The sequence below is a fragment of the Harpia harpyja genome, chromosome 17 (assembly GCF_026419915.1).
Source record: "Harpia harpyja isolate bHarHar1 chromosome 17, bHarHar1 primary haplotype, whole genome shotgun sequence".
Classification (NCBI taxonomy): domain Eukaryota; kingdom Metazoa; phylum Chordata; class Aves; order Accipitriformes; family Accipitridae; genus Harpia; species Harpia harpyja.
The window spans coordinates 25,370,647-25,394,015 of record NC_068956.1 but is presented as its reverse complement, the minus strand read 5'-3'; the positions used below and the strand labels follow the sequence as shown (position 1 = coordinate 25,394,015).

Below are 23,369 nucleotides of genomic sequence, written 5' to 3'. Positions count from 1 at the left end.
ATTACCATTATTCAGTGTATGGCAGTAGGGATTCTCATCAAGTTTCTGAGTCCCATGCCATGGGACGGAGCATGCACTCCGAGTAAAAAGATGCTGTTGCTGCAAAGACCTTGCAGTGCACAGATCCGTTTGCTCCAAGATTTACATATGTGCTTAACTTCATATCACTTGAGTACTATCACTGCAAGCTGGGGAATGACGCATAGTGCATAGATTAGATGTTTTTATTTTTGAAGGACTGTTGCCTATGGGCTCCTTAATAGAAACGATTAGGTTATCTGGCTGCTTCTTTCAATTTCTGTTCCAGACAGTATTTCTGCTTCAAAAAATCTAAAAATATCTCAATGGATTCCATTGCTTTTAAATAAAATGCAGATAAATTTTAATGCTTTGTGATTGATACAATCAATTTGCATAACTCTCCTCTCTACTTGTAATCTCCAATTACAGGAGGCCAGCCAAATCAAACAGTTTCCATAGTTTCCTGGTAGTAAATCTAAAAAAAAAAAAAAAAGCTGTAAAATTGCTCAACAAACGTGGCTTTTTGGAATGTGGAGTCACCGTCATTAAAATTCCCCGTTCTTTTTTTTCTGTTAAAATTACTTTGCTTAAACCAACTCTATTGCCATTAAATAACCTTTTGTTAGGTAGCTAGCTAACTAGATGGATAGGTGGAAAGATTCTCTTCTGATATGCACCCCAGCAAGAAAACACAGAAGAGTCAAGAAAAACTGTCCAGGGCAAAAGATAATGTTTTGGGGGTTTGCAAAGCTTATGCAGGGCTAGCAAATTCGGAGATAGCAGGCAAAAGACAATAGAAGAGGCAATGAGAGTTAAAATAAAATGCAATTAAAAAAATTGAAAGGCTAATCTTTCTTAAATGAGCGAGCAACTTCTTTTTCCAGTGCTATCTGATTCCAGCTTACTGTGCTGCTCTGTAGCAGACACATACATTCCCAGGCTGGACAGCCCCCAGTTGCTCAGCGGGTATAGCAGAAGACGGCCTGTGGGACACTTATCGTGCAGCGTCCATCAGCCTCCTTGGCCTCTTCCCTACCTCCTCGGAGTTATTCTTTCTGGTCTTGTTTTGGCTCAGGTTGGGTTGTCAGTGGAGGCGTGCGGAGGGGCCGTCAGCGGCAGGGCTTGCCGAGGGTCTCTGGAGCCAGCCAGGCTGGGCTCCACCTAAAACTCATCAGCTCCGAGGCTGGCGAACGAGCGCCGGCACGCTGGGAACGTGCTTGATGTTAATGGTTTTTGACCTCAATCTCTTCAGCAGATTTGTGTTTGTCTTAAATGGCCTGGCAGAGATTGCCAAGACAGACACGTGGGATGTTGAGGTTGCTCCGTGGAAGCGCTGGTTTTCTCAGCGGTTGTGCAGTGTCGTTTAGGGGCAGTTTCTCTCTCTGGACATTTCCATGTGGGCAGTTCAAGAGATATCTTCATCGTGCTCTGCCCAAGGTTTGACCGATTTGCCCTTCAGAAACTGCAGACAGATGCAACACTGAAATTTTACCTTGGGTGTTCCAACTCTGCCATCACCTTGCTGCATCCCTCTCTCCTTGAGCTATCAGTTTTGTTTAGCCTCAAACTGAATATCAGATTATTATTTTACAACTCTGCCGTCACATCAGTCTGCATTTTTCGGGGGGGGGGGGGGGTGTTGTTTTTTTCTCTCTGTGTGTGTGAATGCATGAGGGAGAGAGAAATGTGGAGATGCCTTAAAAAAAAAAAAAAAAGTAATTGGAAAAACTGGTACCTGATTCTCTGCCCCCCTGACTATGGTGTCAGGATATGAACTCTTCTTGGTGGTAAAACCACCTGAATGGTGGGATTGGGAATGAAGGGCTGAATACATGAAGTCGGGGACAGAAGCAGGCAGCAGGGACCAGAAGCTGTGCAGCAATGCCTAAGCTGGTACTGCTGCCAAAGACCTCATCTCAGGAAACCACGACATCTGCAGCGCTCTGATGTGTGGGGGTCCTCATTGAAATCACTGCCGATTTAACACAGAGTGATAAGAAGGGAATATTACCTCCCTTTGAGGCTTGTCTGCAGCGTAAAGGTAAGGTCACATGAATGATTTCCTACGGAAATAGCTCTCCAGCACTACAGAGGGAGGAAGAGGAGCGTGTTGTGGATCTCTGCGAGGCAAAAACTAGAGGTTTTCCTCAAAACTTCTGCAGAGATATAGAAAGACTGAAACCACCGTAATGAAAGTGCATGGCCAGACTCCCACCAGCTTCAGTGAAAGAGGAGGCAGGCCCTGTGTGCATAGCAGTCTAATTGCATTTCTGCATTGTTTATGTCACTGTATTAATAAGGGATTGAAAGGCAGAATCATTAGGATGTGCTTGGATAGATTATCAGGGGAAACCAGATTTGGAACATCAGTGAGGTATGTAAAATGAACAAGTAAAGAACAAATGTTAATTGTACTTAATTAGAAATGTACTGAACCACCCAAATTTAATTGTTGGATGTCTGCAAACATTGATGCCCATTAGTTTGTCCACAGTGACTGTTTTTGTTCCCCATGCCACCTTCTATTTTCGGGAAGGGGAAGTCTGAGTCCTTAGAGCTGGTAAAAGTAGGTCAGATGCCATTAATAAACAGGTAGTTCAAAAATGCCTTTGTTTAATTTGACATGTGGCCAGATCCTCAGCTCTAAATTCACACTGGCTGAGGATCTGGCTGGTGGCCTTCGTGCCTTCCACTCTCTACTACGAGAAAATCTTACAGCGATCTAGTAATATAAAGGTACTTAAAATGGGTACGTCAAAAAATATGCTAGCTATTCCCTTATTTTGCTGCGGTTGGGGAAATAGATTAGTGCAAATAAAAATCAGACCCTACCTTTTTCACATATCTTTCAAAAACTGCAGAGGAACAGACATGAGTGTACTTTGCAGCAGCGTGGACTTACAGAGAATTTGAAGCCAAAAGAAAGAGAGGAGTGAAATAGCATCTGATCTGCTTCAGCCTGAGCAAGCAATGTGCTGAAGCATCTCATTCTGCACTTCCACTGTGAGCCAAAAGTCAATGCTTGCTTGTGAACACCTTCTATCCTCTGAAAACAGCTAGGAGGGCTGTACCCTTGTCCTCAGTCAGTATTCAGCATTTTTTAATGTTTTTTAAGATTTTACTTAGAAAATGCCATATGAATCAGACCTGGCATATACACATGGATAAATAAGCTTGACACATACATGCTATACACTGAGTTTGCCACAGTCTGTCCTCAGGGTAACACACTGATGAATTTATTCTGCAAGCTGTAAATGGTTTGATTACGGGTCTTAGCTGAACCAGAAGCTTAAGCTTTCAAATTTCGATATTGGTAGTTTTCAAATCACTTTAAATAAAAGTTTTTCAAGTTTAATAGGAAATGTTTTAAAACAAAAGGCATTATATTGCCCAAGTGATTTTTTTAATTGGTCAGTGATCAAACCTAAAGCATAAGGACTACAGTAAGATTCAGAAGATCAGGGGTGTTCTCTTTAGTATCACACTTTTATCCTCACTCGCCTACCTTTTTTTTCACTTGCTGTCCCTCATTCCCCCCCCCCCCCCCCCCCAGTTTCTTTTTTTCTCCTTTTGTTGCCTTCACAGGGTGGTCTCTTGCCTTTACAAGGGACAGCCTGACACCCCAAGCTTACGGAAGAACGCGTAAGGGTCATGCAGACGGTGGGATGTTATTGCTCGATCTTTTACTCGCTGCGGCCCAGCCGATAGAAACTCAAGCGTGTGACAGGCTGTGCGTGGGGACCGCACGTCGCCAGCGAGGTCCCGCGCGTTGGCGGTGTCCGAGCCAGTGGGACGCCCCAGCTCGTGGCCAGAAACCTGCTCCGGCGCTAGCAGGGGCTCTTGGCCAAAGGAAGGCACCAGGTCAAACTCTGTGTGTGCTTAGGAGTGATTATGAATGGAGTACTATTACTGGATCAAGTACACCTTTTACAAAAATATACAAACTTTAGCTAGCATCCTTTTTCCTTTTATGTGTACGCCTTTCAAAAAGCCTTTGCAGAAGGCTTTGAACAGACACGGCGTATGAGGTAAGATCGTGCTCAGAAAAAAATATTCAGTTAAAAAATAGAAAACAGAGGTTAAGAGGGAACAGCCGGTCCTTGCAGCGTAGGGAGGTGACCAGTGAAGTTTTTCAGGAGCTGGTTCTGGGGTCTGTACTTGTCAACATGTTCAGAAATAACCTGGAAAAGGTGGTAAGGAGGTGACAGAGTTTGCTGATGATACTAAGTTATTCGTATTTGTAAGGATGAGGGCTGATTGCGAAGAAATGCAGAACTATATGAATCTGGGCGTCTGAGTGATAAAGTGGCAGATGAAATTCACTGAAGATAAATGCGCATGATGTGAAAGCGGGATTGTTTTTTCTTATGTACATGTAAAACGTCAGTGTAAAAAGGCTGTATGTGTAAAAAAGTTTGTTGGCTGATCATTGCTAGCACAAAGACGGATCTGAGTGTTGTGACACATAGGCTTGTGAAAGCTATCACAGTCATGAGCAGCTCGAAAAGCAAATCAAGTGTTAGGAATTACCAGGAAAGAAATAAAGAACGAACTAGAGAACACCATAATAACTCCACATAAATCAATAAATTACTGACATCTTTTATACTATGAGCATTTCTGATCCTTTCATCTCAAAGGATGCAGCCAAACTGGGAGGCACACCAGGAGGGGCAACAGAAAAGATCAAAGGAATTTCAGGGAATGAGAGGAATGTGTGAGGGATGAGTGAGGAGGGAGGTCAAGGCTCTGCAGACCAAAAAAGAGGTGACTTGGGGGGCTATACGATAGAGATCTACAGACTTGTGAAGGACACACATGTCTGAGGATCAGTTGTGTATGTCTTTTCCAGTTCAAGAAGTAGGGGCAGTTAAATGAAGCCAGGAGGAGCACAATTTGGAACAGAAAGAGGGGATGGCCCTTCATGCAATGGGTAGCAGATCTGTGAAACTCCTTGCCAGAGGATTTGGGGGAGTTGAAAAGTTTGCACAAAGTCTTGGAAGAGAAATCCACTGAAGTGTAGAAACGGCCTCTGTTGTGGGAAGTTCCTGAGCTGATAATAATTGGTGACTGGGGGAGTATTAGGAGGAAGTATCTGAAGTTAGTCCTGCTCTTACTCATCCCCAACCATCTGCTTATGGTCATTGTTGAGACAGGATATGGGGTAGATGGATCCTTGGTCTTATATCCACATCTGTCAGTATTTTCTCTTCCTGTTTTCCCTCTAATCAACTCCCCTCTCCCCTTAAAAATGTTTCCCTCCATTCTTTCTCGTCCCTTCCTTGTTTTCTGCCTGCACTTCCAGTCCCTTGCTCCAGTCAGCCCAGAGTTGCTCTCAGACCCCTACTTGCAGTGAAGCTGAAAACAAATCATTTTGAAAAACACAACCTCAGTGCAGCAATAGCTCTTTCATCTCCTCCGCTGATCACTGGAAAATGGAAAGGGTGTTAGTTGTGCTTCCAGCTTATCAGCAAGACAGGGAGTATTAAGGACTGCGTAAATAGATTGGTAAAGAGTTACTCCTTTCCAGAGCCAAAAGGATCCAGTCAGACCAGCAAAGGAAAGGAAGGGAATTTCGGCATTATGAGAAGGAAGGTGTTGGGGATACCTGGATCTTGGAAGGCTATAGATGTGAGGTTATGTCTAGAAATTGAGCGAGCTGCTAGGAGTGGCTTGTGCAGGGAAAATAACTTCTGCTAGAAGGGTCTGAACAATATCTTGGACTTTATATACAGGGAACATAGATTGGAAACAGAAATGGAGCGCAGGAGTGGACATTGTATGTAGAGGTTTCATGGTCTCTCTCTTTAGGTTTCTGACTGCTCAGCCAAATCAGAAAACACCTCTTCCTTTCAGTACTATAGACTATTAAAATCACACACTTTTTTCCCCTGGAAGAAATTCTAGGTGCTTGTGGAAACCTCATGCTTTGAGTGATAATTCTGTAGGTCCAGTCAACATCCAGCTCCTCTGTGGAGGACATTGTTGTTGCTTTCAGACAGAGAAAGTGGAGGCTGAGTCACAGTGACTGCATGGGAGATGAGAGTGATTACAGTCTAGCAAAGGAGGGAAAGGAGACGGGCAAGAAGGAAGGAAGGAAGGAAGGATTGGCTGAAATACGATGGTATTGTGTGTCCATGAAGAATGCTAAGCAGTGTGAAGTGGGAAATTGAGGATCAAGAAGCAAAATATAATTATCTGATAAGAAACTCAAGGTGAGAAAATTTCAGGTCACCTCAGGATGTGCAAACACCTGAAAAATTACTTTTAAATGCTGTTATGTTCCCTAATGAGCAACGGTCTCGAGTACTGGCAAAGAAGTTGGAAGCAAACTGTGGGTTTTGGTGACCCGCAGCCTCAGGCATTTGCTTTTTTTGCTGTGAATAGCTGGTGTTGCGGGGTGTTCAGGTGTGCAGATGTAGAAGTGATTTTTTTTACTGTGGAAATGTGAGCATGGGCTGATGAAGGGTTGAAAGGTGGAATAGGTAAAACTGCTGTTGATCTTACTGCTTCTTTTGAGATAGTTCGGGTCAATCATCTTTCTGTGGTAGCATACTGGAATAGTTCAGGGCAAGCCATGTTTGGGAAGGATGAATGTGAAAGGGAAACACAATCCATTTGTCTGGTTGCATGTAGATAATAGCAAGAAAGGCAGTGTGCGTCTGTCAAACACTTTCTTTTCCCATAGAGCCATGGCAATAGGCAACAAAGCTATGAATGCCACATACCCTACTGGTTTCAAAGACGCTCACGAGGAGGACGAGGCATTCAGGACGTCGGGCATCTCCCCTAGAGATTGTGCTTTCTCTCTGAGTATCTCCCCTCAGTGGGGACACAGAGCATCCTACAAAACAGAAAACAACTCAGTCCTCACTCTGGCAACTGGGAAGTTCACCAGGGCCCCAACGCAGCCTAAGGCATGGAGGCCACTGAGAAATCCTCCAGCCACGCTGCAGCTTGTCAGTGAATAACTTCTCAGCACAGTTAATACTGTCCTTGGTCAAAAGTTGCTCCCGCACTGGAAACGGAGGTTGAGGAGTGGCAATGGAGAGTTGCTGCTCTTTGAGAGTCATGAGCGTGTCTGAAGTGAGATGGGCTGGTGACGTCCCATCCACTCTTGGTGGGCAAGTGTTGACACTGCAGTGGGAAGCAGTAGGGACCAGTGACAGTGAGAGCAAAGATGCGAATGAGACACGCACCGGAGGAACTTGCACCACTTTCACCAGGATTTCTTGTTTGGCATTCCTTGCTAAGCTCCTAAATAAACATAAATAAACAAACTACAATATATGATGTAAAATGTATCCGGCTCCTACCATTTGTAGAAGATTTCCTCCTAGGCCCACTAACACGTGTATCAGGGAAGGTGCTTGGGATGAACTCCCAGCTGGCTGCAGCTTTGCCACCAAATGCACTGGGGCCGGCATTTCAACCTCTAACTGATTGTTTTTGACCTAGAGCAGGAACGCTTGGACCATAGCTCCTTAGAATCATAGAATCACATCCACAGCCAAAGCTCGTGGAGCATGCTGGCGGGGGGCCAGCACACGTTCTCCCCCTCCACCCCCATAAAGCACGTTTCACAACCTGTACATGCTCCCTGCTACTATTTTCCCCGCTCTGTTTCCTGCCTCAAGTTGACTCAATATTCCCCAGGACACGTGGCTACGCCGGCCCCGTGCTACCAATCGCACAGCGCTGGATGCTGAGGCACGGAGCAGGTGAGGCAATGTCATTCAGATTTTTTTGATAACTTCCAAGTGGAAAACAGTTTCTATATATTCTTTACAATTCCAGGAATTTCCAGAGTTCCTGTCTTAAAGTTAGTGTCGTCACCATCGCCTCTTGAAAGGCGTGAGTCAGCCCAACTTGGATTTGTAATAACATTGCCCTAATGCTGCTAGAAATTGATTGCTGCCCTAAAAAAAGGATAGATGCTGAGAAAAATACTGTGCCTGCCATTAATCACTCTCAAAAATGGTCACCGTCAGTGACAGGATGGTTTCCTCTTGCTCCTAGTACTGGTGCAATTGCCAAATACTACCTCAGTAAATAAGAGTGTGATTGAGGCTGCCAGTGGCTTTGCCAAGAGGAATGCTTAGAGAATTGAATGGGATGTTACACGAGGGAAAGGTTGCAATGGCCTCTGGCATCACACAGAAGGGTTTGGGAGGGAGGAGCTGAGAAGGTGAGGAGACAGAAGATGAGGAATTTTCCAACTGATATGGGGATCGAGGCTGCTCTTCTGGTATTTGTCACCGTACTACTTGAACTGCAAATTGCAGAACTGTCTCCAGGATGGGGAAGAAGATGCGTCTGGACAAGCTGGGTCTAGGGCTTTCATTTAGGACTGTCCGTGATACAGAGGGTCAAATCCATCCTGTGAATAATTAGATGAATCCCTTACCTCAGCTCCTATGCTCCGCTATAAATCACTGGGGTGACCGCAAAACCACTTTTCTTCTGAGACCAGTGGTTTCATAGGCAGGACTTTAGCTTGGAGCTGGTTTGTAGTTTGATTTCAGTAAAATACATCAAGATGACATGAAGTACACTCTTACCCTGGAAACTTTTCCCCGTCGATAGTTATAAATATACCACGCTATTGTGCTTGGCATGCTGTATGCTAATAGAGGTGAGGGCTCTGAAACTCATTAGGAAAGGGAGCGGGCTGCGGAGCAGAGCGAGGACAGTGTGAAGCTAAGGTTGATAACCACGGCCTTGTCCAGAATAGGCCATGGGAGTTTTCTTATCTCACTTTGGCAGGAGGTGCTGCTAGCTTCCTGTGCGAAATCAGGAGCATATGCTGCTTTCCTCTTGTTGTTTGGCTTCCTCCGCTACACAAGACGGTTCCCAGCACTGTGATTATCTTTGCATCTTCAAACATGGCACACTCTGCTTCCTCAAGGGCTTGATGTATTCTTGAGAAGCAGGCTGGCTCCCCTCCCCCAGGCCACTTCTCCGGGGCCCCCGCCGGTGCCAGCTCTGCACATCACAGACCTTTTCTAAAGCTGAACTGACTTCTGGTTGCATAAACCGCCCCCAGCCCTTCCAAAGAAGCGTAAATTCCCAAAGCTAAGGGCGGCGAGCAGGTCAGCCGGCGAAGCTCGCCCCGCGCTGCAGGCAGGCGGGCAGGCAACGCGTGCTGCCGGCTTCCCCCGCGCTGGGCTTCTCTCGGAGAATTCTACGGAATTCTCCCATAGGAGAGTTAACGGCTTCTGCTGTTAGAAAGGAATAGCCGATTTGCCAGGCTCTCGACACGAAGGACGAAGCGTGCCTGCGGGTGCGTGCGCGCAGGCAAACGCGCATGCGAGCACGCACGCAGGCGCAGGGGAAAAAAACGACTCGGGGGGTGAGAAACCTGATTACTCGGCTTCTCCCAGCACTCGACTAAGACAACAGAGTCTGATTACCTTGCTCTGAGGTTGCATAATGTTTATAAACATACATTTGCACACACCCCCCCAGCACTTATTATATAGGATCTCTACACATGCCTAGTCTCACCCACAAAGTAGGGACGTGAAAGGATCTGCAGGGAAACAGGTGTAAGAAGTGCTTAGAAATGTGCTGGCGGATTATCAGCTTGTTTATCAATCTCTGTGCACACTGTGTGCTTTTTCATTAACCTGGCAGTAACCCTGCTGTAAGCTTTGCTGAAGATGAAAAGCAATGCGGCTCATCCCACAACAAAATATTTCAGGAATTCACGCGCTCAGGAGATATGAGGAGTAAGATTCAGGTACCCCAAATTCAGTGGGATTTCCCTGCAAACACAGGCAGTTCTTGCTACAAATAGGATACCCTTGCTATTTTACCGAGTGGATAGTTTGAAGTAACTTGTAATTTCTTTACAAAGCAGAAAAATATGTAGCTGATGTTATCTGAGGACACACACAACGAAACATCAATTGAATTAATGGGAAGACGATTGTGTATTTTAATCCCAGCCAGAGTAAATTTTTACATTTTCATTTTTCTCTCTTTCTTTCCAAGCATCTGTACTTAACACAAACATTTGGTTTGATGACTACATCTAAGTTCAGCAGAGCCTTTTCTCTTTCTGTTACAAAATGCCTGTTGTTAGAAGCTGAAGTTAGGTTAGGAGGCAGGACTCTTAATTTGTTCCCCATCTCTACCCGATGCTGCTGGCTTAAGCAGTGGCTTCACGTGGCACCGCTGGCAGCAGCAAGAGGCAGGATGACTGAGTACTAACCTGAGTAACCAGCTCCGGAGGCTGGAGGTGGCTCGTGTGCTGTCCCTAAGCCGCGTTAGTGTATTTGAGGTTAAAGTGAGACCGTTTGGCAGCTGAGGAGAGAAAGCATCTGGTTCTGCATCCAAAGGGATGAGTCTGAGTCTTGTCCTAGACTTTGCCTGGCAGCCACGCTGCAACTGATTTGTAAATGTTTGCTGATCCAGCAGACCGTGGAGCCGAAGCGATGCGTATGACAGTACTCGCATCTCCCGCTGTGTACCGTGGGCTGTCGGATAACGTATTCTCAGCTTGATTGTGACTCCTTTTTCTCCTTTTTTATTAAAACCGTGGACAACAGCTATTAGGTGTATTCGATTTTCTACTATAATTGCATTAACATTGTAATTGGCAGTTTGGAGATAGTATGGTATGTGAAGTCAGTACAGTTCACATATATGCCTCCAGGGCTAATATTTCATCTAGGCTTTTACATGTGTTTTTCTTGTTATTGGGATGTTATTGTAATTATGATGGTGGTTTGTATTATGGTATTAATGAGTAATCAGCACCTCATTGTGCTAAGCATCAACAAAGACATAACACTGTCCTCATCCATAAGACATTGCAACCTAAATATATACAGTCTTTTTTCGAGGAATTGAGGAAGAGTATAATAATAACTAAGCCTGGGGCCTCCAGAGCTGCAAGAAAGGAGATTGGAGATGCCTTTCAGACATGCACAAGCAGTTTCTGAATATGCATTATACCTTCTTTTTGTCCTTTACCAAAATAAGTGTCTCTGTAAGGACTTTCTTAGTAAAGAGCACAAATTTTCAGCATTGTAACAAAGAAATATAAATTCATTCTGTGGGGAAAGGAAAAAAAAAATTAAAAATTACTTTTTAGTATGGGTGAAATGAGATTTTGGGGTCCCTGTCTTCCTGTACAGAGATTGCCCAAATATCCAGTCACAAGAATGTGCCTTTGATGATGATCCCTGTTTGTGTGCCTACAGTACTGGCATCATTAAATAAGTTCTGATATCTGCTATGGCATGAAAATGTTATCAGCTTGCCAACATTATCATGTCTTCTGTGTTCTAGCCTTGTTACAGAACCAGACTTCTTTAAGCATTAAATGTGCAAAGTAAATGACATCTACATTTCTGAGTAATTTTTAACCATTTTTTTCCCCATCTGAATGCATCAGTTGTCTTAATGCAGCTGTCTTTCATCCACTCTGGCGTCAACAATCATGTATTAGAAGTTGGCTTTTAAACCAGAGTCCGGTTGTGTAGATACGGCTTTCTTGCCATGCTATTGCTCCCTGTCCTGTCTCCATGCATGAATGACCATGGCCTGCTCCTGTTTTCTGGCTTTTTCAGCTCACTGAGCCTCTCGATGCACATTAAGAAATCTGGGCAGACAATCATCTGTCTGTGCTAATGATTACAGCCCAAGTTAGTTTACATATCATCATTTCTTTAAGCTGTAATATCTGCTAAGACACTGGCCAGTTTGATGCAAAGCTATACAATTAAAAACAAGCACATAAAGTTAGTGTACCATTGATATTATAAACAACACAAAGTTGAAGCAAACTGCACAGTTAGCTGAAGGGAAATGAACCTCATTCTTTGGTCAGGATTGCATCACATGCCGTTACCCAGTCACTGGGCTTTAAAGGTCATTTCTCCAAACAACTGATATACATGTCAGAACTATTTGATTACAGATACTACAGTCATTATCTTTCAGATCCATGGAAGATCAAAGGAACATATCGTATTTGAAAGAGCTTGACCCTGCTGAAGGGTTAAGCTCTACTGATGAAGCTGGAATTGAACAAGCAATAGCTAAATTTTGGATGAAAAGCAAAACTAGATATCCCCACAGAAGAATAGGGACGGACAGCATTAAAAATGCATTCCAATGTGTTTATTTCCATGTGTACCAAATTAGGCTTTGGGAAACAAATTAGCTCTACCATGACCACACCTGAATGTTCTGATTACAAGCCAATTTGTTGCATAAGGCAAAAATATTTTTTCCCTGAGATTTCCATTCATTAACATGACTTGGATTTTTTTTCAGATTAAATGAACATTTAAATCCCTTTGGCAATTAGGTATAGTTTTGTTTAACTTTGTTTTGCTAATTTGCAGGATTATGGTTATTTTTATTGTGTCTTGTAATCACTGAACCCCACTATTGATATTTTGCCATTTTGTAAACTGAACTAAAGAAAACATTCAGAAATGAGAACTTGCATCATTTTTCATGGTAACAAAAAGAACCTGCACATAGTGCAACAGCATCCAATACATTATGGAATGAATCTTGAAACAAATATAACTTGGCTTGAATTCAAGGCTGAAAATAATATGAACTCATGCTTGAAGCTGAGCCTGAACCATGACAACGGCTGCAAACAGGACCATTGGAAATAGGATGTTGGTCTTGCACAGCCCTATAATTAGGCTCTGACTGTAAATTCTGACCTCCCAGTCCACAGTGGGTTAAATGTTAACACTGATTCCAGAGAACTAATATTCAAGGAGGGGCTGTAGAAGTGGATCCAATCATCAGGCCCCAAACCTCAAGGTTTAATTAAAAGTAACTATACTTGCCTGGTCATCACAGCACCTGCAGTTTCCCTGACTGATCACTGTTTCCAGAAGAATTGCTTTGTCTTATGTGTTGAATGTTTCAGTCTATCGCCAAAAATTTTTCAATTTTTGTTGTCTTCAGGCATGGCTTTTGCTCTTATACCGAAGGATCTTTCATCCTGAAAGCTGGCAGCAACATAGGAAACAGGATCCAGAGCATCACTGAGCGAACAGCTGTAATAGAGGGCAAAAATAAGGTATGATTCCTAGGAGCAGATAACCTTTCTGTGTGACAGCATGTGTTGAAAAAGCACTGTAAGATGCTATCGAGGTAACAGTGCAGAAGCCAGTATTTTTATATTGTTTAGATTTGAAGAGTTGCATATGTGCAAATAACTTTCATACTTGGTATTTATCTGCTGAGATGTAGAGATGTACTTATTTCTGCATGCAGTCATATTAAGGTAAGTGACATGCCAGGAGAGCGTATCAGTGGGATTCAGCATATCTGCTCTCGTAGAGCTGGTCTGTAGTATCTTGGGGCACCTCAGAAGCACAGAGGCGTTCCAGGCCATCTTTACTTCATTTTGTGACATTGCACAATTTCCTGTTGTTTTTTTCTATGATGATGTGAATTAAACAATTTACTCTCATTAGAGACTTTATTCACAGATGTAGTCCTAGATTATTAGATGACCAGGTCTTGTCTTGCAATAAAAATTTTATAGGGCCAAATGAATCCAGATTACAGAAAGAAAGTTTAAGAGAGATCTCAGTCAGAGACGGCATGGTGGGATTCATCCCAGTGGCATGAATCGTCTAAATGTTAAGTGTCTAGTCCAAGTCAAGCATCCCTTTATGGGCCATGGGGAGATGCAGGCACTTCTGAAGGACGAGTAGGCCTGTAGTCTGTTGGTGTCTAATGTGGGAGAGAAAGCCAATGAGACTAACTTGCCCAGGGCCATGGAGGATTGTCTATCAATCAGCTAAAACCTTCAAATCAAGATGTTTTACTGAAGGGTGCCCTAGATCAGCTGCACTTGCCTGGGTTAGACATGAAACTGATTTGGTGGGGTTGGGTAGCCTGTGCTACAGAGGAGCTCAGGTGAAGATGCACGATGCCATGCCAATGTGACAGCATCTGGCTTCACAGGTAGTTCAGTCTGTGGCAGTAATGTCAGAAGAGATTATAAATTTTAAAGCCTACCTTATTCTAGGCTTGTCATTTTAAGGATACTGAAATGCTTTTTGTAATTCTAAGGGCACTGGGGATATAGGTCTCCTTTCCTGGATGACGGCCTTCAGTCTTCTGCATATGAAAATGGGTATAAACTGTAATTATTCTCATCTTAGGGCCCTTTCACACACCGCAGAATAAATAGGGCTTTGCGTGCAGCCAAGAATCAGGCCTGGGACTGCATTTTCTCCTGCTGTTGTATTATTTAGAAAGTACCACAGGTGTTCATGGCGCCGTTCCAGCGCATGGGAATGGGCTGGATCCCAGTGAGGCATTTGCTCTATTTAGCTGGCCACCTCTACGTGCTTAAAGATCAAGGCAAAGATGGGAGCAAACAACTTCCTAGGGGAGACTATCGTAGGAAAGCACATGAAAAATGAGACATAAGGAGGGATTTGAAGGAGGAAAGGGAAATCATTTCAGGCACAGGAAGACACAATCTATTCCAAAGGGGGAATGATGAATAAAAGATGATAAGAACCAGTTATTTTCCAGAAGGCGTCTAGCCATGCTATGGGTGAAGTCCTACCTGCTCATAGGGTGCAGAAGGAGCTGTCTAATACCAGATGTCATTCTCCTTGTGTGCCATGCATTTTGGAGACAGCGGAAGAGGAGTGGCTGAAATCTCAAAGCAACTTCCAGTCAACAGCAAATAAATTCCTCCCTGGAGGAAGATGCTAATAATGGGTCCTTGCAGCAGAACTGCAGGTTTTGTTTGAAGTCTTTGGCAACCAGCCCCTTTTTAAAAATGTGCCCAGAAATGAACCAAGGAATGGTCTCTCCATGTGTTGCATGGAAAGTTTTGCAGGGAAACTTAGCGGTTCTCCTTGGTATTCCTTGTCTTCGTGCTGTTTACTTCAACTAAGAAAGCTCTACCTCTGCATTGCTTTATTCCTTTCACTCCCTATGGGTAAAGGGAGGTTAGTGAAACAATCTCTTTGCTCAGCTTTTTCACAGCTTTTTGAAGGTTTCTTCATTTCTGCTGCTCTTCTGTAGCTTTTCAAGCACAGCTGGATTGCTATTGTAAGTAGAAAATGCTCTCTAAGCTTGGGTTCCTGGCCAAATTGTGAGTTGCATGATTTGTGCACGCACAGCTGCTCTAGAGCATCCAGGATATTTTTTTTTTTTTTCCATGGGAGTCTATAGCTTTTTACTCTTTGCAGTCAGAGTCATTCTTCGTCTCCCAGAGTAAACTCAAAGGGACACAGTTCAGACAAAACCCTTCCTCATCTGCTGGGATATTGTAAGACTGTTAATAGCGCTGAGCTCACTGAATGCAGCATGTCATCACAAGTGTCTGGCTCTGATGGACTGCTACTGTGAGCAGTTCTGCTACTGCAAACAGCTATGAACAGCTCTCTGAGGCACTTCCACATCAACGGAGTCCTGCTATCTAAACAGAGTGTCTACCCCACTTCCACATCCAAGCATAGTAAGCACGGTAAAAACAATCTCAAAGCTCAATGGAAACAACAAAGACATAGGAGACAAAGCAGTAGGAAATGGATGAAGAAACTCAAAAAGTTGCACATGGGTTAGCATGAAAGGAGAAATGGGGGTGACCACAGGATGAGATTACTGTAATCAAGGGAAGAGATGAACAAGGAATGGTCAAAAGGTTTCTTTTTTAGCAATGAAGGTAGCTGTTTTCACCTTGCTTAAAGACATTGTGCCAGTTCCACCCGTTTCCTGTATGTGCAACATCTGAGTCCCTCCAGTTTGGCTTTTCGCTGTGGTAGGTTGATTGGTTGTTTGTTTGTCTGTGGTTATCAAGGTAGCCACAAGTATATTTTTAAAGTTAGAAAAACCTCAAACCTTGTGTCTGTACGGTTAAAGTAATGCAGGAAGCCTGTGCTACATTATTCTTCTGGTGACAGAGAAAACGTGAAAACAACAGTGTTTTAGTAACATTTCCATTGCAGCCTCTCTAAACGGACATTGAGAAACTTGCGTGGTATAATGGAAGAACTTTGTAACATGAGCCGTAATATTTAGTCATAAGACAACCCTTGAAGTGATTTGATTCCTCCCCCCCAAAGTTTTCATTCTCATTTTGTTGGACATTTCAGTGACTTTCTACAAAGTTAGGCTGTTCTTAGGCTTATCATGTAAACAGCTCACAGACACTCCCCTGTCATTCAGCTGCTAAAACCCACCACTTTTCAGTGTTCCCAGCTAAAGCCAACTGCTATGTATAACTCAGGGCTAATACTGATGATTATTATTCTTAGCATGATCAGCGTTCATTAAGATATCAATCTGTGAATGACCTGCAATAATGAGGTACAAAGAGCTAGTGCATTCATTGGTATCAGTGCATATGTATTGGGCATGTGTTCTCGTCTGTGTGTGCAGGTACACACTGGTTTATCAACAGCTTTGAAAGGAGTCAGTACTCCTTGTTCAGGGGTACAAGGGACAGGGAGCTGCAGGAGAGGTGGACAAAGATCCTGGGCATGGGGAATGTGCAGAAGAGTGCTAAGAAGGCGAGTTCAGATGAGAGAAAGTAGAAAGTGTTGGCCAAGAAGAAAGGATGATAAATCCAAGGGAAGGGGACAGTAGACAGGAGGGCAGTTGAGTACAGTGAAAAGTTGGCAGGATTGGGACAAACCCACCTCGTTTTGGGGAAATAACCTACTAGAGCCACATTCTTGAGAACCTGAAATGGAACAGAAGGCCCCTGACTGCCCCATCCCTCTGCTGCTAGCAAATGTTGGGGTCCCACTGACAATAACAGGTACCATGAAAGTTGGGTCTGTGCCACTGCACATGCCTTCAGGAGCTGTGTATAAAGAATAGTAATGCATGAAGTTGTGGTTTATCATTCATATGTGTATATATATGTGTATGGCCTTGTTTTCCACTGAATAAATACCTTACTGACACAAGTTTTTAGTGGCCCCATCCCTTGTGAGTGACAAAGCCACTTGACTTCAGGGAAAATGGAAAATAATGGCCTTGTAACAGGATTCTGCAAGACCAAACCTAGGCTCGCCCTTGTCCATCTCTGGTTTGGCTGGCAATGAGGGGTTGACCTGACACGTGCTGACTGTGGGTAGTATTAAAAACTGTGACCATTCAACATAAAGGTGGAGCGCTAGATAGTCAGAAGAGTCAATCCTTCTTGGACATGACTGATAAGGTGTGACCATGCAAAATAGGATGGGTCCAACTCTCCTGCATCTTCTCTGCCAAGCCCTAAACCTCTAGCCCTCTTCCATGTCCCCTAGTTACTGATGAGACGAGGAAGCATGTGTTGTGTCTGTTCTCAGTCGCTACACATGCCAGCTGTCCGGCCAGTACATCTGTGCCGATTGGCCATCTGGAACCCAAGGCAGAAAAGAAAGCTGTTTAGCTCACTACAACAACACTCATTTTGATCTTTCTCCTCTACTCAACAGCTGGTTTTCATGAAATGTATGAGATTTTATGAGCTTTGAGTTGCCTGTCAATTTTGGTTGAAATTGGGCAATAGGTTCAAAAATTACTGAGCGCGTTGGGGAGGAGAGGATACTGGCAGACAGATGGACAGACAGTGTGATCTTCCTAGGAAGCCAGGCTAAAGATAGCAGTGGGAGCGTAGCTTGCCTCTCTTTCAGCACATTGTAACATTGGGGCCTTCTTGAGTGCTACTAGAATCGCTGTCAACACTATTAAACAGATCGCTGGGAGGTGCCAGCCGAGCCGAGCCCTTCGTGGGATTAAAACCAGCAGAACTTGGCACCTGCCTCTGCCGAGCTGCGGCTCCCTCCAGCTCCTGAAATGGATCCCCTCCCTCGGCGTGAATCGAGCGCTGCCTCGCTCTACCTATGGCCCTGGGGAGGAGGGCGGGGGGGGTCCACGGCACGGCTCTCTGGAGCATCATCTCCTCGCGAGTCAGCTGGCTGCGTTCAGTCTCATGGCCTGTTTGAGCGGGACGACACGGGATGCAGAGGGAAACCGCAGCTCTGCTTGCTAAACAGCAGTGACTTGCTCTTCTGCACGTATTCGTGTCCTGCTCTTAAAGATATTTTGGTGTTTGCTCTGTGGCGGTCCTGAAGGTGAAGCGTGTTTTGCACTGATGCTTCTTGCCAACGCGTGAGGCATGCAGATCATATGTCTTTGGCATAAGCAGACCAATTCAATGGTGTGCTGCCAATGTTTCAATATGGGTCTTCCTAAATAACATATAAAATAATAAATTCAAGGGGGTGAGAAGAGCATATGTTCATTTATTTCTGTTTGGTTTTTTTTTAACAAATACATCTTCAAAGCATAACTAGGAGAGAATCAAAAATATTTGGCAGACTTGCACTAACTTGCTCAATGTTGATAGGGCAGTATTTTGCTTTTTAAATGTATGGGCTGTTTGGAGAAGTTAGGACAGCAATCTCTGAACGGAGCGTGTCTATGTCAATGTCTGCAGAGGCCTTCTAGAAGTCAGGCAACAGTCAAGTTGCCAACCATTTTCTGAAACCTCCATCAGCTGGAGCAGTGGGAATCCTCTATCTAAGCTACTTTGAGACAAGAGAAATTCAAGCAGACCCACCAGGGGAAAGACCAGCCCACCCTGGCTCCAATCACAACAATCATGCCGGTTGCTTTGCACTCTCTTTCGCCCCCAATCTTTTCGTCATCAGTTTCCACCACAAACAAATGCATAAATTCCTCTTCCATCTCTCAGGTTTTCTGCTTTACACCTCTTTTATTTGCCAGCAGAAGCAGCAGCAGTATGGGATTTACTTCCCTAGCCCCTGGCTTTGAGATGAGCCTGTAGCATAGTGCTTCATCTGAGATGATGGGTGCAGAAAGGAGGAATCAAGGATCAAAGCTCTGGTGGTAAATGCGGTTTGTGGACAGATGATGCTCAAGATGCCGAGCATGCCAGGAAGGATTTGCCCTGTTCTGTCTGCTCATGGCAACTGGATTCAGACTTTCTGTGTATAATGTGGTTGCAAATCCAGGGCCTGAAACTTTCTGCTGTGAAGACAGATGATACAAGGCTGCGAGAATTTTTCTCTTGCTCCTTTTGCAGCAATAGCTGTATAGAGGAACTATGCAGCACAGACTGATCTCAAACAGCCATAATTGCTCAATAAACAACAACATGCCAGGCTTAGTTTTGTACACATGTCTTCTCTGGTGGGTTTTGGCTGGCATCCACAATGCAGAACACAGACTGCACCACTGGAGGGCTCACAAACTATGTAAAGAGATGTTATCTTATCCTTATGACTAATTTATAAGCTAAAAGATTTATGCAGAGACATGTTGTCTCCAAAATACTCTGTTCTGTTGCAAAGTCAGTCTTGCTTTTTCCTAGACACTAAGGCTTTCTCTGCCTTAGTCAAGTAAACATACCAATGACTGCTCTCTGGCACTGAGGCCTGTGTTCATAACATCTATCTCCCTCGACCTCCAAAAGACGTTGGTTGCATGGAAATTGCCTGCTGGAAGTGATCCTTGGCCTGTGCTAGAGGAGTATTTGGGACAGTGCAAGTTGGTCAAAACCAAAACAATGCTGGGGAAAAGCTAACAGTTTAAATCACTGAATTTCAGTGCTGAGGAATGTTGTCTAGAGCCTTTCAATACACAAGAAAAGGCATAATCTGTAAGCACTGTGGTCAGTAACTGCAGTCATACTGCTTTAGTGTAACTGTATGTGCCATCCTCAGTGTAATAAAAGTAATAATCACATCATAGTGAGCTGGAGCACTAAAACTCAGATAGACACATTTTTTCATTAAAAACTAATACCTGATAGTGTCGGGACAAAATACACTTTGATACTACCAAAAACTTTCCAAACCGTTGGAGTAATTGTGGGAGAAATAACTGAAATGTATTTTTCAGGCTCAGAAATGCTCTGGTTCTAGGTATAGTAGGATAAAGACAAGGGTCCTGGAGTCAGAGGATAAGAGCTTCATTCTCCTTCACTGTGCATTTTAGGTCACTGTTTTTAGCTGGGCAAAGTTGCTGTAAGGTAATACCAACTAGTGCAAAAAAGGCTAATTTTGTGGTGGAAAGTCTGGGATGGCAGAAGCAGTGTTTAACCGCCCATGTTAGCCCTCTGGCAGATGTTACGGGACTTCCTTCCGTTCTGAGTTCGTGTTGATAAAACGGCTGCAGGAATCCTGGTGCTGGGCCCTGTGTCCACACTTTACAAAATTATGTTTAAAAACTGGAAGGAATTCAAAGACTATGACAAAATATAGACAGGGCTGGACCCACGCTTTATAATTAGGAGTTTATAGAGGTCAGCCTACTGAATTTAGCAAAAAAGGATGATTTTTTTTTTTTTTAAGGGCTGTAATTATCTATCTGGTATTACTGAGCCTCTTTCATCTTACAGAAGAGCCAAAAAGGTAGGTTAGAAAAATTCTAGCTAGAAATAAGGTGTAGTTTGTTAGCAGACAGGTAGCTGACCATTGAGACAGCTTAACAGGGTAGAGGTGCTGTAGTCTTGAATTTACCATAGGGCAGCTTTCTAAAAGAAATAAGCCAAAATCCAACTACATGACTCCACTGTGTTTTCTCAAGTAGTAGGGAAAGTAATAGACTCTTTCTACTGAAGAATGTTTTGGGAAACCAGAAGATCTATATTATTTTGGGGTTCAACAAGGAGCTTGGGAATAGCCATGAGGTCTCTGAGTAGGAGACACAGAAGCAGTGCAAATCTTCAGCCAGTGTTTACATAGAAATGCAGATAACTGGTCCTTATTTATTACTGACTCACCCTCTTGTGTTTGTCTCTGGACTCCAGCGATCAGGCAGACTTAAAAGAATGTATTAATTGCACAAAAATGATTTTGAAGGTTTTTAGAAAAGCCAAATAATTCCAAACCACGGGATTCTGCGGCCACACAATTTCCCTTCGTCACTGTCCCAGCTCTGCCTGTAACTCCAGCCAAAGCATGTTTTACAGAAGCAGTAAAATGGAGACAGAAAGACAGAAAATTAAGCTACCAAGTTGTATCTGAGAGCACCTCCCATTACTAAGCTCCATGTGCATGCCCCTTGTCTCAGCTCCATATCAGAATGACACCTCAGTTGTTTCTACGTAACTCCCTTCTTTCACTTAGTGCTCAAGCCATTAGACCATGGTTTTCCATCACTGTGAAGGTATAACTCTTACTATTATGATGGGTTTTATTTTTCTGAAGGCACATCAGGTGGTGTTGGTCCGTGGCCTTCCAAGGTCTTATCTTGCAAGTCATATCACTTTGTGAAAATATTTAGTGTGCTGAACCTCTTAAGGTGGTGATAGAATACAACATAAATAAAACTGACATATTATTATTTAATAATAGAAATATTAAGTCCAAGAAGAGGAAACAGTCCAAAAGAGGATGAGTAAACATCTCTTTTGCCTCTGTCCTTTCTCACGACACATATGTGAGAAAATTAAAGAGAAATAAATGCATTTAGTGCCAAATGGAGTTACCTTTTTCCCAGCATTATCCAAGTGCCTGAGGTACACCTCACCTATTCCCTTTGCAGTCTGGCTCTCCTACAGGCTGCTTATCTCCTCGGGTGAACCGCGTTGTGTCATGCTTCATGTTTTGTAGCTTATCATTACATCAGCAGCAAGAGATAAATCAATCTGAAAGACACATTCAAAGATTTTTGGTTATGATGGTTCTGATAATATAAAGGTCACCCAAGGAGCTTGTTTCCTGTTATTCTTCCACCCTTTCCAAAACCGTATATGGTGACATCTCCTTTAAATAGCCCCAGTGGTGCCCATCACTGAACGAATGGAGAAGGTGGATCATGGGACTGTCAACGGTGACTTAGGAAAAAGAGAAAGGAACCTTTAACCGAGTTCCTGAGCCAACGAGAGCTAAACCTCTTCTTTCTTTCACAGACTGCTAGCACTCTCATTGTAGCTGAAGCCAAATCTTCTGGGATCTACAGCTGTGTGGCATCCAATAAAGTGGGAAAAGCTGAAAGAAACGTCAGTTTTATTGTAACAGGTAAGATCTAGTCCCCACTAGACCCAAATGTGTTTCCTGGTCCTGGGATTATAACTGTTAGGCTGTTGTGGCTTTTTCATATACCACAGTTTGAGAATTGTTGTAATGTGTGCACCTGTAAACTCATACCACGCTTTTGGGTGATCCTGGAAGGGTTTTTCACAGCAGCTGGTCTGGATTTCTAAGAAGGATGCCAAATTTTGTGAATGACTCATCACTCCATCAAGTATCCAGCATGACACAAATTACTCGCAAATATAGCAACCTGTAATTCCCCCTCTTAAATCACCTAGTCTCTGCAGTCATTCCATATGTGAAATTCTACTGCAGTTTCATACACCAGTAAGCCAGTTTCATGTGTGATATTGTCAGTGTCTACAGCCTCATCCTGCTGCCAACCAGGAGGTCTCACAACATAGCGTCCAGAGCAGCACCAGTGTCTGCAGGCAGTGTAGTGCCAGAGGAGAGATGCCTGGGGTACCTGGGCAGCCCCTCGCAGCAATCAGAGATTATGGCAACTTGTAGTTAGAAAAGTGGCAGGGTACAAACTACAGAGTTTTGCTCCCTCTACTGAGAAAGACAACCTTGGATGTCATTTGGGCCATGGCACTGAGAAGACTTGTGTTAGCTGCATGTATGAGTATGCTTCCAGTTATTTTTCCATTACTAGATGTGTTTAGATGTTTTCAGGTTCAGAAACAAATTATTAAATGTTTGACTTCAGGAATTACTGAAAAAAACCACAATGAGATTTTGAGAATAACTACTGCATGACTTGGCAGCATAATGTCTACACATGCCATTACAGAGGATTTGTTTTCTGGTGAAGGATTTTATTTTGGTTTTGTTTGCAAAGTGATAGTTTATAGAGCACTTAGGCTGATGACAGCTTTCAGGGTAGGTCATTAAAGAAATGTAATTCATTTGGAAATATGAGACAAGACAAAAAGGTTAAAATATTCTGACTTTAATCCCCAAATCATAATCTTGAAGCTGAAAAGGAAAGGTAATTTTAATGGATGCCTTTTAATTTTTGTTTTCTCTTATCTGTTTTTTTTGTTGTCAATCTCTTGCTTATCATTCTGATGAGTGATTTTAGTGAAACTCATTCTGTTACTGTAGTGAGAGATATCAAAAGAGAGTAGACACATGCTCACTAGATTTGGTTAAAAAAAAGGAAGAACACTTCTTTGAAAAATGTCCACTCTCCCCATTTTGTAGACCAAAATTTATATTTTTTCAATATTCTGACTAGCTGCAATAGGATCATAGAATAACAGGTTGGAAGAGACTTCAAGGATCATCTGGTCCAAGCTTTCTTGGCAAAAGCACGGTCTAGACAAGATGGCC

The 23,369-nt window shown here is 43.4% G+C and overlaps 1 protein-coding gene across 2 annotated transcripts in view; it reads left to right on the top strand.

The window, feature by feature from the left end:
* Window positions 1-23,369, top strand: part of FLT1 (fms related receptor tyrosine kinase 1) — a 116,462-nt gene that overhangs the window by 41,028 nt on the left and 52,065 nt on the right. For both annotated transcript variants that reach the window (XM_052812268.1, XM_052812270.1), the window contains exons 11-12: window positions 12,970-13,084; window positions 21,911-22,019. In XM_052812268.1, the coding sequence (XP_052668228.1) occupies window positions 12,970-13,084; window positions 21,911-22,019 (224 nt within the window). The remainder of the gene's footprint in view (window positions 1-12,969; window positions 13,085-21,910; window positions 22,020-23,369) is intronic.